This window comes from Theropithecus gelada, chromosome 3, assembly GCF_003255815.1.
Source record: "Theropithecus gelada isolate Dixy chromosome 3, Tgel_1.0, whole genome shotgun sequence".
In the NCBI taxonomy this organism is placed as follows: Eukaryota; Metazoa; Chordata; class Mammalia; order Primates; family Cercopithecidae; genus Theropithecus; species Theropithecus gelada.
In genome coordinates this window covers 175,229,408-175,246,192 of record NC_037670.1, presented here as the reverse complement: position 1 = coordinate 175,246,192, position 16,785 = coordinate 175,229,408, and the positions used below count along the sequence as shown (strand labels likewise).

The 16,785-nt window shown below is 54.1% G+C and overlaps 1 protein-coding gene across 3 annotated transcripts; it reads left to right on the top strand.

Moving 5' to 3' along the window:
• Positions 1 to 260: 260 nt before the first annotated feature.
• Positions 261 to 12,095, top strand: ASB10 (ankyrin repeat and SOCS box containing 10). 3 transcript variants are annotated; one of them, XM_025380216.1, is made up of 6 exons: positions 261 to 641; positions 1,428 to 1,695; positions 6,330 to 6,849; positions 11,119 to 11,232; positions 11,499 to 11,684; positions 11,830 to 12,095. In XM_025380216.1, exons 1-5 carry the CDS (start codon positions 371 to 373, stop codon positions 11,682 to 11,684), a joined length of 1,359 nt encoding a protein of 452 aa, XP_025236001.1. In that variant the 5' UTR covers positions 261 to 370; the 3' UTR covers positions 11,830 to 12,095. The 3 variants fall into 3 exon arrangements, with proteins under 3 accessions (XP_025236001.1, XP_025236000.1, XP_025236002.1); XM_025380215.1 differs by lacking the exon at positions 261 to 641 and adding an exon at positions 703 to 1,273; XM_025380217.1 differs by lacking the exons at positions 261 to 641; positions 11,119 to 11,232 and adding an exon at positions 703 to 1,273.
• Positions 12,096 to 16,785: the final 4,690 nt, after the last annotated feature.

Here is a 16,785-nt window from a genome sequence, read left to right as displayed (position 1 = left end):
CTGGGTTCCCGTCCTGGCTCTGCGGCAAGCTCTCTGTGATCTTGGGAAATCCGCTTCCCTCTAATGCCGAGATGACAGACTGGGCAGCATGGTCTGGGTGGTCCCTTTCCACCCTGAGGTCATACAGCCCTGGGGTGAAGCTCAGAGTTGGAGGGCTCAGGCCTCGCTTGTTCTCCTGCCCCTCCCTCATTCCCCCACCCTGCCTGACTGACAGCTGGGCCAATCGGGGCTATTTATGGCTTGGCTTGATGTTGTGCTCCCCTGCGCCTCCTGTGCTGGGCCCCACCCAGCTCGGGCCCAGCACCCACCTGCCTAGTCCACCAGCAACATCGCTGGGAGTCCTGCTGCTTTGGCTCTCCCAGAATAAGCCATGCCCTGGGGAAAGAACTCCTATCCCCACTGGGGACACCATCTGGGGTGCCTTCCCTCTGCCCCTGCCTGCCGGGTCTGGGGGCCCCACTCCCGCCCAGCCTGGGAGACCCCTCGGCCATCACCACTGCTGTGTCAAGACATGGCCCTGCAGAATGCCCTCTACACCGGGGACCTGGCAAGGTTGCAGGAGCTGTTCCCCCCGCACAGCACAGCCGACCTGCTGCTGGAGAGCCGGGCCGCAGAGCCTCGCTGGAGCAGCCACCAGAGGGGTGAGGGGCATCTGGGGGGTGCTGAGAACCTGGGGGGCTGGGCTGACTGCCTCGGCCATAGAGGACCTAAGGGCTTGAGAGACAGGAGAAGCCCCCAGCTGTTTCTCCCCAACCTCAAAGCTTGCCCAATAGCCTAAACCTTGGCCCAGGAACACAGTCATGCGGAGCCCAGAATAGCTCCTGCTGGATGCGTGGCCAGGTCAGGCTCAGAGCGTGGGACACGGGGGCCTTCTGCCTCTGTCTGTATTTCCCTGCTGCTCTCTCTCTGCCTTTGGCATATACCTCTCCTCCTCCCCACTCCCCTCTCCCCGCCCACATGCTCATGAGTTGGACTCCAGAAGAGTGCAAGGGGCAGGGAGAGCCCCTCGATGACAGACACCCCCTCTGTGCCAGGCTGCTGGAGAAGCCAAGTAGAGGGTCTGAGGAGCACCCCAAGTCTGGCCTGGGACCCATCGTCACCCGCACGGCCTCAGGACCTGCCCTTGCCTTCTGGCAGGCAGTGCTGGCCGGGGACGAGGGCTGCGTCTCCCGCATCCTCGCGGATTCCAGTACTGGCCTGGCTCCTGATTCCGTCTTTGATACCAGCGACCCAGAGCGATGGAGGGATTTCCGCTTCAACATCCGTGCTCTGAGTACGGGCTGGGGCCCTGGGGGGTCGCAGCGGGAGAGAGGGGAGGACTCAGATGGAGCTCTGGGCTCCCTCTTCCTGCCTCTGCCCACCTCACCCCATCAGCTGGAAGGTCTTTGCCTTCCCTGGGATCTGAGACCCACATCTCCCCTCCCTAGGACTGTGGTCTCTGACATACGAAGAGGAGCTGACCACCCCACTGCATGTGGCGGCCAGCCGTGGCCACACCGAAGTCCTGCGGCTGCTGCTGAGGCGGCGAGCAAGGCCAGACAGTGCCCCTGGGGGCCGCACCGCCCTGCACGAGGCCTGTGCTGCAGGCCACACTGCCTGTGTTCATGTGCTGCTGGTGGCAGGAGCCGACCCCAACATCGCTGACCAGGATGGGAAACGCCCCCTGCATCTCTGCCGGGGTCCTGGCACCCTTGAGTGAGTGACCCCTCACCCCAACCCCCAGTTCCATTCTGAAGGGAAGCAAAGAGGCCTTCTCAGGGAGGATAGGGGAAAATGTCAGGGACGTGGGGCAGAGCAGTCCAGGCTTGGGGCATGGGTCAGGGTGCAATTACTTCCCAAGCCATCCACCCATTGAACCCATGAACTTTGGAGTGGCCTGGACTTTTGACAGTTTTCTGGTCTCCCAGGGGCAGATGGAGACTGTGGCAGGGGTGCAGTTGCATGGGCTGCATTGGGAAATTGCCTGGCTCCACTATGGGGAGGTGGCGTTGCTTAAAGTTTTAAAAGACACTCTGAGCTTATCCTATGTTCTAGGCACTGTGCTAAGTACAAGAGCAACTAAGTCCCTGAGGCCCTGCCCTCAGGGAGCTTACTGTTCAATGATCCAGACAGGGAGTAGAGGATGGTGGCCCCAGTGAGGACCTGCCTGGGTCCCTCTGGGCAGGGTCTGGTTCTCCATGACAGGTCTAGAATCTCCATATTGGTAGGGCACCCTCAGATCATGGGCTCAACGGACTCTCACTAACTAAACTCCCAAGAAACTGATGAATATACCCAAATGTGCCAATGTATCATTTATTGTAGGGAATAGTCCTTTGCAGTGACATAAATAACTGCACCCCATGTGTAAGCAACGTTGGAGGATGGGATCCCAATTACAATTTTGTAAACTAACTCTGCATCCTATAGAGGCCCTCTCTCTGCCGACTGCACACCTGCGGGTCTTGTCTCTTGCATGAGAAAGGTGCCAAATTATTGACCCTGAGGTTCTCCTTTCATGGACCCTCTCCTTGTTAATCCCATCAGCCTCTAGAGGATTCCATAGACTTCCTCATACTATGGTTGAAGATGTGTTCTTTACTAGCGTGGCCCAGTGGAAACCTAATGTGAGCCACATATGCAATTTAGAATGTTCTAGCAGCCCCATCAAAAAATGACAAATGGCCAGGCACAGTGGCTCACCCCTGTAATTCTAGCACCTTGGGAGGCTGAGGCAGGTGGCTCACTTGAGGCCAGGAGTCTGAGACCAGCCTGGCCAACATGCCCAAACCCTGTCTCTACTAAAAATACAAAAATTAGCTGGGTGTGGTGGCAGGCACCTGTAATTCTAGCTACTTGGGAGGCTGACGCAGGAGAATTGCTTAAACCTGGGAGGTGGAGGTTGCAGTAAGCGGAGATTAGATTGCGCCACTGCACTCTAGCCTGGGAGAAAAAGTGAGACTTTGTCTCACACACAAAAAAGGACAAATATGTAAAATTAATTTTTAATGGTGGTAAAATATACATGAAATTTACCTTTGTAATCATTTTTTATTTATTTATTTTTTTCTGGAGACGGAGCCTTGTTCTGTCGCCCAGGCTGGAGTGCAGTGGTGCGATCTCGGCTCACTGCAAGCTCTGCCTCCCAGGTTCATGCCATTCTCCTGCCTCAGCCTCCCAAGTAGCTGGGACTACAGACACCCGCCACCATGCCTGGCTAATGTTTTGTATTTTTAGTAGAGACGGAGTTTCACCATGTTAGCCAGGATGGTCTCGATCTCCTGACCTCGTGATCTGCCCACCTCGGCATCCCAAAGTGCTGGGATTACAGGCATGAGCCACCATGCCTGGCCCTTTGTAACCATTTTTAAGTGTACAGTTCAATGGCATTAAGCCACATTCATGTTGTGGTTCAATCATCGCCACCATCCATCTCCAAACCTTCTCATCTTCCCAAACTGAAATTCTATCCCCATCAAACACTAACCACCCACCGCATCCTCTCTCCCAAACCCTGGCAATCACTATTCTACTTTCTGTCTCTGAATGTGAACACTCTGGGGACCTCACATAAGTGGAATCATCCTGTATTTATCCTTTGGTAACTGGCTTATTCCACTTAGCATGATGTCCTCAGACTTCACCCATGTTGTCTCATGTTTCAGAATTTCCTTCCTGTCTAAGGCTGAATAACACTCCGTTATATGTGGGGAGCGCATTTTGTTTATTCATTAACCCACTGAGGGACACCTGTGTTGCTTCCACATTTTGGCTATTGCAAATAATGTTGCTGTGGACATGTGGGTACAAATATCTGTGAAGCAGGTTAAATTAATTATATTTTATTTAACACAACAAATCCAAAGTGTTATCATGTTGACATGTAATCAATATAAAATTGAGGCTGAGCACAGTGGCTCATGCCTGTAATCCCAGCACTCTGGGAGGCCGAGCTGGGTGGATCACCTGAGGTCAGAGTTCAAGACCAGCCTGGCCAACATGGTAAAACTGTCTCTACTAAAAATACAAAAATTAGCTGGACATGGTGGTGGGCACCTGTAATCCCAGCTACTCAGGAGGCTGAGGCAGGAGAATCGCTTGAACCCAGGAAGTGGTGGAGGTTTTAGTGAGCCAAGATCGTGCCACTGCACTCCAGCCTGGGCAAAAGAGGGAAACTCCATCTCAAACAAACAAACAAACAAAAATCAGCCAGGCGTGGTGGTGCACACCTGTAATCTCAGCTACTCAGGAGGCTGAGGTAGGAGGATCACTTGAACCTGTGAGGTGGAGGTTGCAGTGAGTGGAGATCATGCCACTGTACTCCACCCTGGGCAACAGAGAGAGACCTCATCTCAAAAGAAAAAAAAAAGAGAGAGAGAGAGAGAGAGAATGAGAGAGAGATAGGGTCTTTCTCTCAGTCACCCAGTCTGGATTTGCAGTGGTGTGTTCATAGCTCACTGCAGCCTCAAACTACGGGGCTCAAACAATCCTCTCGCCTCAGCCTGTAGAGTAGATGGGACTACTAGAGGCCCACACCACCATTCCCAGCTAATTTTTTGTGGAGATGGGTCTCACTTTGTTGCCCAGGATAGTCTTGAACTCCTGGGCTAAAGTGATTCTCCACTGTCCCTAGCCAGCTCTGTTTCTGAAGAAGGAGAAGAAGAAAAGGTGTGCATATAACACAGCACATCTCAGTTAGGATTAGCCACATTTCAAGAACTTGATAGCCACAGGTGGCTAGTAGCTACCACTGGATAGTGAATGATCCCACATTTTTAGTTCTGACCATGTTCTCACCAGCCTCCCTGAGATCACATGCAGGGATAATCCTTCCTTCCTTTGTGAGGAAACAAATGTATTTTAAAATTATTATGGAGACGTTTAAACGTATAGAAAGGCAGACAGGATAATGAAGTGCGCCCCCACAATCCATCACCCTCTATACCTCCCACTCCCCCCGCCATTTTGAGCTCTTACGATGGCAGGTTTTTGGGGGTTGTCTCACATGCTGCTCACAATCACCTCGGAAGATGGAGCTGTTATAATTATCCGCATTCTACACAGGAGGGAACTGGAGCTCAGAGAGGCCAAGTCCCGTTAGTGAGGCGCACACGTTGCTGTGACTCCCTGTGCTTCTTGCCATCTTGGAGTAAATCCAGTTGGCCAATTTCAGTCTTTTTTAGTTTTTATTTTTCCATTTTGAGAAGGAGTCTCACTCCGTCACGCAGGCTGGAGTGTAGTGGCATGATCTCAGCTCACTGCAGTCTCTGCCTCCTGGGTTCAAGCGATTCTCCTGTCTCAGCCACCCAAGTAGCTGGGATTACAGACACCCACCACCACACCTGGCTAATTTTTGTATCTTTAGTAGAGACAGAGTTTCACCATGTTGGCCAGGCTGGTCTGAAACTCCTGACCTCAGGTGATCCACCCACCTTGGCCTCCCAAAGTGCTGGGATTATAGGCATGAGCCACCATGCCCAGCCAATCAGTCTTGAGCCACCACGCTCAGCCAATCAGTCTTGTTCTTTGTCCCACTGCCCCATTTCCATGTGCGCCCACTGCCAGGCCCCACGCTCCCTTCCTCCTCTAGTCCCAGCATGCAGAGCCCCCCAACGGTCCTGCTGCCCCTGGACCCAAACAGCAGCCCACCCCCTACTAGCCATATCAACTTGCATGAGATCCTCAGACCTCAGTTTCCTCCTTTGTGGCATAAGTGTCTTAAGGGAGCCTACCAAGGGAATATAGTGAGGATGAAATTAGCTACTACATGTAAAACCCTTAGCAGGCGCCTGTTCTAACCACTCATGTGATAACTACTGGTGACGTTTATTCTCACGGATGATTTAGTGGATTATCCCAACAAAAAGTATGTGGATGTTAAAGGACACTGTTGGCTGGGCACAGTGGCTCATGCCTATAATCCAGCACTTTGGGAGGCCAAGGCAGGTCGATCACTTAAGGTCAAGAGTTTGAGACCAGCCTGGCAAACATGGTGAAACCCCATCTTTACTAAATACACAAAAAACTAGCCGAGCATGGTGGGGGCCGCCTGTAATCCTAGCTACTCTGGAGGCTGAGGCAGGAGAATGGCATGAACCTGGGAGGCGGCAGTTGCAGTGAGCTGAGATCGCGCCACTGCCCTTCTGCGTGGGCAATAGAACAAGACTCAGTCTCAAAAAAAAAAAAAAAAAAAGAAGGGCACTGTTGATATTGCAGAATGGTGCCGGCATGACCAGTGACGGGCAGGATGTAGGGTGAGTGGGGGGAGACAGAACAAAGAGCCACCCAAGTGTGTTCTTGCTGGGAGTCTGTGCCTGCTTTCCTCCCCACCACCATCTCCTCCCTAATAGGTGTGCGGAGCTGCTCCTGAGGTTTGGAGCAAGAGTGGATGGTCGGTCCGAGGAGGAAGAGGAGACCCCTTTGCATGTGGCTGCCCGGCTTGGCCATGTGGAGCTGGCAGATCTGCTTCTAAGACGGGGGGCATGTCCTGATGCCCGCGATGCCGAAGGCTGGACCCCACTGCTGGCTGCCTGTGACATCCGCTGCCAGTCCACTGCCGATGCGGAGGCCACCACGGCCCGCTGCCTGCAGCTGTGCAGCTTGCTGCTTTCAGCTGGAGCAGACGCTGATGCTGCCGACCGGGACAAGCATCGACCCCTGCACCTGGCCTGTCGCCGTGGCCATGCAGCTGTTGTGGAGCTGCTCCTGTCCTGTGGCGTCAGTGCCAACGCCATGGACTATGGGGGACACACACCCCTGCACTGTGCTCTGCAGGGCCCAGCTGCAGCCCTGGCCCAGAGCCCCGAGCACGTGGTTCGGGCTCTGCTCAACCACGGTGCTGTCCGTGTCTGGCCAGGGGCCCTCCCCAAGGTATGGGGGCTGCAGGCAGCAGGAGGGCCACCATGGTGAGGGGACAGGGAGACCTAGGCCTGTGCTCCGGTTTACTTTGGAATGTGGCCTGTGCACATAGATTGGTTCCTTCTGTCTGTCTTTCATTCAGCATGTAAGCAAAGCCCAAATAGGGGTCAAGGTGAAGACACAGATCAGCGGGAACTGTGTGTGTGTGCATGTGTGTGTGCATGTGTTCACATGGTGTGCGTGTGTATACATGTGTTCATGCACATATGTGCATGTATATACTGTGCATGTGTGATAAAGGTGGACTGGGGGCAGTGAGGCCAGATGATAAAGGATCCAAAAAGACAGAAGGAGTCAGGGTTGATGTGGGTGGTGGGCATTGTTCAAGGGTCTTCATCAGCACAACGAACTGCTGAAAATAGCATTTGAGGAAGCTCCCACTAGCAGTGGGATCAGTTCAGTGACAGACGCAGGAGAGGCTCCCCAAGGGAAGGGAGCGAGCCTGTTTCAGGAGCCTCGAGGTCCCCTGAATGTCTGCAAATGGACATGATCCCACCTTCTGAGAATCTAGTAGGACCCACAGCCCCCAGAACAGCTGCCATGGTCCTGGCACCTGTGAACATGCCTTTCACTGTCAATTTCAATTTATATCCTACTTTATCTTAATTTCCCCTAAGTAGGTTCAACTTGAAGACCTGTGCTACTGATGCCCTGGGAGGGGGCCTTGCCCCATGCTGTGTCGTGTCTGGAGGAGCGTAGATAATGTCATGAAGGGCGCTGGGTCTGGGAATGGGGACATCCGTTCTCAGAGGAGATGGGTCAGAACTGAAACCACCCTCTAAGTAGGCAGGTCCCCTCTGGCCTAGCCCAGAGTCTTGTCCCACCCAGCCTTGCCTGTCCTGGGACCTCCTGCTATCCCAGCCTCTCCCCTTTGCTCACAAACCTAGAAGCATCTGTCTGGATTCCTAAGCAAGACCAAATAATTAAACAGCCCAAGAGTTCGGCAGATTGGTCTCCCCTTTGGGAAAATACAAGAAAATCAACAATTAACACTAATTAATCTCCTATTAACACTAGATAATTAGGAGACAAGTAATTCCCTGTAATCTGACGGCAGCTCTGACAGCTAATGATTTCCCCAGCAGGCAGGGGCGGGAGGAGGGCCCGGCACAGCGAAAGGGTTTCCTGGGACCCCACAGCCCTGCTCCACCCCTCAGCCTGTCTCTGGGACCAAAGGGGCTGGCAGAGCAAAGTACCCCATTTGTCCCTTTCCATGATCTGCAGCCCTGCCAGCTGAGAGGTTTCTGTCCTCCCTGCACAGAAGCCTCCACCACCCATCTATGATGAAACGCCAGCCCCAGCCGGTTCTCTAGGAGCCACCACTTTGGACTTGGTGCTCAGGGGACCTGGATCCAGGATGACTTTGATGCTTGTTTGTGTGGCTGTAGGCAAGTCACTGCATGTGATACAGGCTCTCCCTAAGAGGATGGAAAACTGTAGGAGAGCACTGGGGAAGAGTTGGAGCAAGCACAGCCTTGACTACACAGCAGGCACTGTTCTAAGCTGTATTTCCTCTTACAGGAGTTTCTCAGTCCTCCCAGCAACCTCTGAGGTCAGTGGTGACTAGGAGTGTAGGCTCTGGAGCCAGACACACTACCTGTGTGGCCTTCGGCAAGTTGCTGAATCTCCCTAGGCCTCAGTTTTGTCATCTGTAACATAGGGATATGACACTATGCCTTCTTCATAGGGTTAGTGTGAGAAGGGTTAATACACATCAAGCCTAGTGCTTAACACTTGTTAGCTAGCGTTGTTCTCGTTATGTAATGTATGAGAAAGCACTTGGTAAGCTGCTTGGCATCATCCCAATGAGGGTATATCATTGGACACGGGAGTGCAAAGCAGGTTGGTGTAGCCGCACAGGCTTCCTGGAGGAGGTGGGACTGGGATGGGCAGTTTTGAAGGGAAGAAGGAGGAAGAGACAGGTATTTCAGGCACAGAGAGCTGATTGAGCCCAGTGCAGAGGTAGGGATCAACATGGGCCAGGAAGGACAGAGATGGGCCTGAGGGGCAGATGGAGAGGAGAGTCGGAGAGAACCAGCCTGCTCTTCCCTAGCTCGGAGGAGTGAGGAAAAGAGGCCTCCCGGGACAGACTGGTGAGCACTGCTCAGATGCAGGGCTAGAAGCAGAGGGCCCAGGTGTGTAACATGCTTTCTCCAGGGACCCCGGAAGACCAGGTCTTCTGCTCCCACTGCTCATCGCTACTGTCATCGACAGACAGAAGGGTCTCCTCTCCTTGCAGACAGAGGCTGTTAAACCCCCACTGTTAGATGCAGTTGTGTGTTTGGCCACGTGTAGGTTGTGTGTGAGATACTGCCTGAAAGACAGTACTTATCTGTTTTCAGATCTTAAAAGGCTCTGTGGCCATCACCTGTAGAGATGCAGCGAGAGTGGAGTGCAGTGGAGGAGGCACGAATCTGCTTTAGGTACCAAGTTCAGGCACAAGCGGGAGTCATGGTGCCCGTGTCTGTCAGGCCACTTTTCTGACCACATGGACGGTCTGTCCACAGGCTGCTCCACTGCATGGCTTGCCCACGTGCTGCATTGGACCACCACCTCAGAGACCTTTCTTGACCACTCCATCTAGGATAGTGCCCTCCCAACCATGCTCAGTCCCCTGACCCTACTTTTTTTCCCTTTTTTTTTTTTTTTTTTTTTTTTTTTGAGACAGGGTCTCACTCTGTCGCCCACATGTGCAGTGGCGCGATTCTGGCTCACTGCAACCTCTGCCTCTCAGGCTCAAGAGATTCTCCTGCCTTAGCCTCCCGAATAGCTGGGATTACAGGTGTACGCCACTACTGCCTGGCTAATTTTTGTATTTTTGGCAGAGACGGGGTTTCACCATGTTGGCCAGGCTGGTCTGAAACTGCTGACCTCAAGTGATCCATCCACCTCAGCCTCCCAAAGTGCTGGGATTACAGGCATGAGCCACCGTGCCCAGCCCCTTCTTGTTTTTCATTGCAGCAGCAGATCTGTGAGTGATGACTTCTGTGTTTATTATGCTTTCCTTCTGAAATAGAAGCTCTTGGATGACGAGGACTTCATTTTCCCCACTGCTGAATTTGAAGTGCTTGGCACATAGTAGGCCCTCAATAAATAGTTGCCGAATGAACCAATGAAAGCACAAATCTGGCTCCAACTAGATTCCACTCCTGCTCCTATCAAATCCTCTCCTGCTCTTGCAGGCAGTCCATTGGCCTCTGGTTGCCTTGTCCCTTCTCCCTGAATACCCTCCTGACTCTGGGGTTCCCTTGCCTCCAGAGCCCAATCCTCCCTCTGTGAGTCCCCCACCCAGCCCCACCCCACTCCCTGGCCCACTCTTGTAGCTGTCTCTACCCACACTTGGCATTGTATGGATTCTGTGATCTTTTTATCTGCTCAGGAGCTCCACCCACAGGTCAGGGACCCCTTCCAGCCAGCAGAAAACCCAGCCCAGAACCTTGTAGAGGTAGAGAGGAGAGCAGGATGGTGGTGTGGTTAAGGGCAAGGGGCCACGCTTCCAGGCCTGGACTGTGGGAACCACAACTTGGGCAATTAACTTCTCTGTCCCTCAGTTTCCCTTGGCTGTAGTGAAGGAAATGGGATAATAACATAGGGACATTAACAGTCCATCCCTTGCAGGGACAACAGTGAAGGGTTCATACATGTAAAGTGCTAGAAAAATCATCTGGCCTGAGTTATGCACAATAGAAAGGTTAGCTGCTGTATTGGCTTTCTGGATCAAACGAAGTACCACAAACTGGATAGCTTAAAGCAACAGAAATGGAGTTCCCTTACAGCAGTGGAGGCTGGAAGTTTGAAATGCAGGTGTAGGCAGGGCTGGCTCCTTCTGAAGCCTCTGAGGGAGAATCTGTTCCATGGCGCTCTTGTAGCTTCCAGTGGTTTCCCACAATCCTTGGTGTCCTTTGACTTGTACACGTGTCACTCCACTGTCTGCCTTTGTCGTTACGTGGCCTTCTCGTCTGTGTCAGTGTCCGTGCCTCTGTTTTCTCTTCTCATAAGAACACCAGTCATATTGAATAGGGCCCACCGTAATGACCTCATTTTAACCTGATTACATTTGCAAAGACCCTATTTCCAATTAAGGTCCCATTCATAGGTACAGGGGGTTAGGTCTTCAATATATCTTTTAGGAAACAAAGTTCAACCCACAACAACTATTCTGGAGCTGTCTGGTCACTGTGTGGACTGACTGGGGACCCAACACGTCTTTGCCTCCCACAGGTGCTGGAGCGCTGGAGCACGTGCCCTCAGACCATCGAGGTCCTGATGAACACCTACAGTGTTGTGCAGCTTCCTGAGGAGGCTGTGGGCCTGGTGCCTCCTGAAACTCTGCAGGTCAGATTCCAAGGCCCTGAACATAGAGCCTCTCATCCTGGCCCCAAGACTCCCACCTGCTAAACCACAGCCCCCCAGAGAAAGTATCCAAAGACGCACTCATGTCCCAGAAGAGAGAATTTGCAGAGTGAACACTCAAACATTCATTGTTTCTAAGAGATTCCTTCCGGTAGATGCCCCACCCCTCCCTCACCTGCCTATCCTGTGAGGAGCCAGCGCCACCTGTCTGAGGCTGCCCCTCACTGAGCCCCTTGTTCTGCCCCCAGAAACATCAGCGTTTCTACTCCTCCCTTTTCGCCTTGGTGAGGCAGCCCAGGTCGCTGCAGCATCTGAGCCGCTGTGCGCTCCGCTCCCACCTGGAGGGCAGCCTGCCCCACGCGCTGCCCCGCCTCCCCCTGCCACCGCGCCTGCTCCGCTACCTGCAGCTGGATTTTGAGGGCGTGCTCTACTAGGTGAGCCCTGGGATCTGTGAGCAGTAACAGCTGCTTGGGGTCCAGGGATGGGTGGAAGGCAAGAGAAGCACTGGGGAAGGCCTTGGCCAGTACCGGCCTGTCCCTGAACCACCAGAAGCCTCTGAATACAAACCTCTCCTTCCAGATGTCCATGGCCTTTTGAGAGGGCCTGAAAGCAGATGCCCCAGCCTGCAGAGGGCGCACCTCTGCACTAACTCAGGCCAGGTAGCCTAGCAGCGGAGGCCCAGCTGCGCAGGCAGGTGTGGATGCTGCAATTCCCAGTGCAGAGAAGCGGACTAACAGCCACAGCCAGATGATGTCTGATGAAGACACACTCCTGTTGGGGCTCTCCTGGGGCCCCCTTCTAGCCTGTGCAAACCCTGTATGTGCATTAAAAATCTTCAGGTCTGTTTTGGTACTGTCTCCAGCAGACCTTCCTCTGAACTTGCTCCCTTGCCGGGGAGTCGGGATGGGTGGACTGACAGGGGCTCCCTGCGTGCACCATGGGGCCAGCTGCATCACCTTCCCCTTTGGCATCAGCCAGCTGCTAAGAGGTCCCAGGCTTGCCAGCTCCATGAAATGACAGAATGACCACCAGGTGACAATGCGTTAGAAAAGGCCTAAAGGAGGTGCAGGGTGCACATGGCGGCAGTGCAGAGAGTTGGGCAGGAAGGCACAGGAACCCTTGGGGTAGGAAGGTGAGGAGGCAGGAGAGCCATCTGGAAGGAGGAGCATGTAGGGTGGCCCATCGCGGAGGGTAGCCATGGCTCAGTTGAGAGCCAAAGGCCCAGGTTTAGAAAAACAGAACCAGTTCTGCCTATTGCCTGACACGGTAGGTCAGGGAGGACCAGAAGCACACCTGGTTCCTGCCTCTTTTATCCGCTCCTTCCTTAAATTTAGCTCTGGCTGCAAGAGCGTCGAGTTGAAAGTTCCATGACCCAGGTTCTGGTCTTAACTTTGCCATTAACTTGTGGAACCTAAGTCTCTTACCTCTCCGGGCTCACGTTTCTGCCTCTGTAAAAAGAGAGGGAGGAGAGTCCCTGAGAGTCACTGTAGTATCAGGATTTTCAGAACCTGCCAGAGGCCCCCGCAGCCAGGAGCTACCTGCAACCACAGGCGGAGGGCAGGTGGTCGGGACAGGGCAGCCAGTCAAGTGCACCGTGATCCCTGACGTCAAGGGTCGCTGGACAGAGTTCCCCCAGGCGGCAAAGTGCGCACGCGCTAGAGCTCGCAACTTTCCCGCCAACTGGCACGAGCTAGGCGGCGAAGGGCGGGGCCGGGAGGGCGAGAAGAGACAGGGTGTGGGGCCTGGAGGGCGCGAGGCAGCCGGGGGCGGGGCCTGGAGGGCGTGAGGCTTTAGGCCACGCTGATCAGGGCCGGAAGCCCAGTTAGGCGTTGAGAGGCGGCTGAGGAGAAGCGCAGAGGAAGTGACAGGGCCCGGATTCTCACCCTGGCCTCACGGACCTTGGGCTGACCGGTCTGTCTGGCTTCAGGTGCTGGGGCGCGGCTCGAGGACGCGGGTGCGGTGGGCAAGCGGTGGAGGCTCCTCGCTGTGGAAACCCCAGGCGGACCCCGACCACACAGACCCCACCTCGCGGGCAGGAAGCGGCTGCCCCAAGGCGTGCGCGGGAACCTGGTGCGCGAGGCCCACTCCTGTTGAGGGCCTGCGGGGCGCCCTGTGGAGACCGCGGCTCGGGTCTGGGTCCCGGGGGACGTCCTAGTGCTCGCTGGTTTGTTCCGTAGCCGTTCCAGGGCCTGCTGCGTTCAGGCGCCGCTGCACCGGGGGCAAGGCCTGCCCTCCAGGCCCCACCAGAGTCCGCGTGCGCGGGGTGGCCGGAGCGCGGCGCACAGGAGGAAGCGGCAGGTGCTGCTGAGCCCGGGACTGGGGTTGGCAGTGCGAACTATTTTAGGTCGGGTGACAGGGAAACTTGCTCTCTGAGGAGGTGACATTTAGTCAGAGACCTGAGTAGAGCAGGTCAGCAGGAGTGGCAGGACCGACCGCCCTGGCTGCGGGCGTGGGTCGGGGGGCGCCTGCGGCGGTCCAGGTCAGAGGCAGTCGCGGCGGGCAAGATTCGGCATCCCTGGGGAGAACTGGGGGGCCGCTGCTGGGGGGATGTGGAGGGGCTGCAGAAAAGCGCTGCCTAGGGGGACTCGCAGGTTTTTGCCTTGGACTCCTGGTCAGAAGGTGGTGCCAGATGCTAAGGTGGGGAAGACGAGAAAGGAACGGGAAGCAGAAGGCCGTTGTTGGGGAGATGGCACTGGAGCCGCCTAGGAACCATCTCAGAGGCTGTGGCCTGGGCACGGGGATCTGGGCCCAAGTCGAGCGCAGGTCTGGGCATCATGCAAGTGCGGGCTCGCTGGCGCGGGAAAGAGTTTGGAGCTCTGCTCCCAGGGAATCCCGACTCCCGGGGATGACTTGCCCGAGAGAGTCCTGCTGGTGGATTTTGATGGAAATTCTATTCGATTGCATCCACTTGGTTCACTGTGTGCTTCCGGGTCCCCACGTTTTAGGTGCTTCATGCCCCGCTGGGAACGAGACACGCTCCTGCCCTCAGTGAATCTTCAGTCTAGTGTGAGAAACAGGCGTGTGAACAACCAGTTAGAATACAAAGGGCAATAGGATGAATGCAAGATAAATGTGGGAGCAGGAGCTGGAGGCGTGAAGACGAGGGCGAGGAATGGGGTTGAGATCTGGGAGGGCGTCCCAGAAGAAGGACCCTCCTCTAAAGTGATAGGAAGACGGGGGAGGATTTCTGGCCACATCTGGAGAGCCTGCGATCATGGGACGCCTTTTCAAGGACGGGGAAGGGAAGAAAGGCGATGTGGAGTGGTGGCTATGAAGGGGCTGTGCACAACTTCACATACTGTCCCTTAGCGGGGCAATGTCAGGAGGGTCCTCACTGGGGTTAGACATTCAGATTCTTGCGAGCCAGGGCGCTTCCTCCCCAGCCTCCTGGCTGTTGGTCCCGCGGGCCCAGAACCTCACCCTGGTAATTGCTTTTCGTAATGTGCTTGCTCCAAACCAATTTCACGCCTCCGTGAGGACTCCGCCCTGCACTAGAGGCGCGGACCTCCCCACCACCCACCTACCCACGAGTGAACGCGCGAGCTCACACATACGGTACACATTTAACACAACAGACATACAGGGTTCGGGTACTGGGGCACACTAAACATACTTAACCCTACACTCACGCACACTAGACGTTAAGACACTCACGTACAACCCCCCTGCCCAAACAGTGCGTTCACAGTTAAGCACCTAGAGGCGTCCCGCGCGCTGGCCCTTGGAGGCTCAGTTAGTGGTTTCTTTGCCCTCGGCGCGTCTCCTGGACTATCGCCAGGGGGCGCTGCAGCACCCCGCACCTCCTTCGCTGTGCCCGCAGTTGTGCGCTGCTGCCACCAGAGGGTACCCGCGGCCAGACCCGACGCTGCCCACCATGAGAGGACTTTCTCTGGCCAATGAGTGGATTGGAGGTATAGATTTGTGGTCTTTGACTTGAATACTTTGTTTTTTCTCAGCATCCTTGGTGCTAGTTGGCAACACAAGTCAGGCCAGATGATGAGGCCGTGGTGGACACAGAGGGTAGATTAAAGATAAAATTCCTCTATAGGAGCATTTCCCAAATGTCAGAGAATATGGACAAAGCAGTACTTTTAGAATTCTGTTTTGGACAATGAGACCAGGTACTTTCCCATAATGCGTCTGCTCAGGAATTCAGTGGGAAAACCATAGTTTTTTGCTGGTAAAGAAAGGAGCTAGCCCTGTTCAGATTTGACAGAGGCAAGGTCTGTACTTGGTACTGATGAGAGAGTAAGAAGTAGTTTTGGAGTGCTCTGGATTTCAGGGAAAATTAGTCCCTTCCTTTCCTGGCCACTCTACTCTTTGTCTATTCAGTGCAGGAAGAACTCATTTTGGAAGGTGTTTTTTCATATTCAGTTGACTCTTGCCCTTGCTTTTTGACTAGACAAAGTTTTTGTTGTTGTTCTTTTTTTTTTTTGAGACGGAGTCTCACTCTGTCGCCCAGGCTGGAGTGCAGTGGCATGATCTCTGCTCACTGCAAGCTCCACCCTCTGGGTTCACGCCATTCTCCTGCCTCAGCCTCCCCAGTAGCTGGTACTACAGTTGCCCACCACCATGCCCGGCTAATTTTTTGTATATTTAGTAGAGATGGGGTTTCACCGTGTTAGTCAGGATGGTCTGGATCTCCTGACTTTGTGATCCACCCGCCTCGGCCTCCCAAAGTGCTGGGATTATAGGCGTGAGCCACCGCGCCTGGCCCTTGTTGTTCTTATTTGTAAGACGGTCCTGCTCTGTCACCTAGGCTAGAGTGCAGTGGCACAATCTCTGCACACTGAAGCCTCAGCCTCCCCAGCTCAAGTGATCCTCCCATCTCAGCCTCCTGAGTAGTTAGGACTACAGACATGTGCCACCATGCCTGGCCAATTTTTAAATTTTTTTTATAGAGACGGGGGTCTCACTATGTTGTCCAAGCTGGCCTTGAACTCCTGGTCTCAAGTGGTTCTCCCACCTGGGCCTCCCAAAGTGTCAGGATTACAGACATAAACCACTGTACCCAGCCAGAGTAGATATTAATCACTCTCCCTCACAGATGGAGATGTCAAAGAGGGGTCAAGGTCACAGGGCCCAGTGAGGGGTCAGAAAAGGAATTTGACTCCAGGTCTTTTTACTTTAGCCAATGCTTCTTTCCATTTACCATGTGGCCTCAGTTCTATGTTCTGTGAAAGGGCAAGGAAAGGAAATGGGTTGCTGCAGTTGCCACTATGTATGCCAATGTTACTGAATGTCAAGGACTTCACAGAAGTCACACTTCGTATCTCCAGCATGGCAAGGGAACACATCGAGGATATAAATGGGTTATGAAATACAGTATCTAACAAACACAAACCACACCAGGTCAATAGAAGTACTTGAGGTCTCACTTGCCTCTGTTCAGAATTGGTGGCCCACTGGGATTTGTTGGCACTAAGTTTTAAGTATGTACTTCCTGGCCAGGCCTAGTGGCTCTTGCCTATAATCCCAGCACTTTGGGAGGCTGAGGCAGGCGAATCACGAGGTCAGGAGTTCGAGACCAGCCTG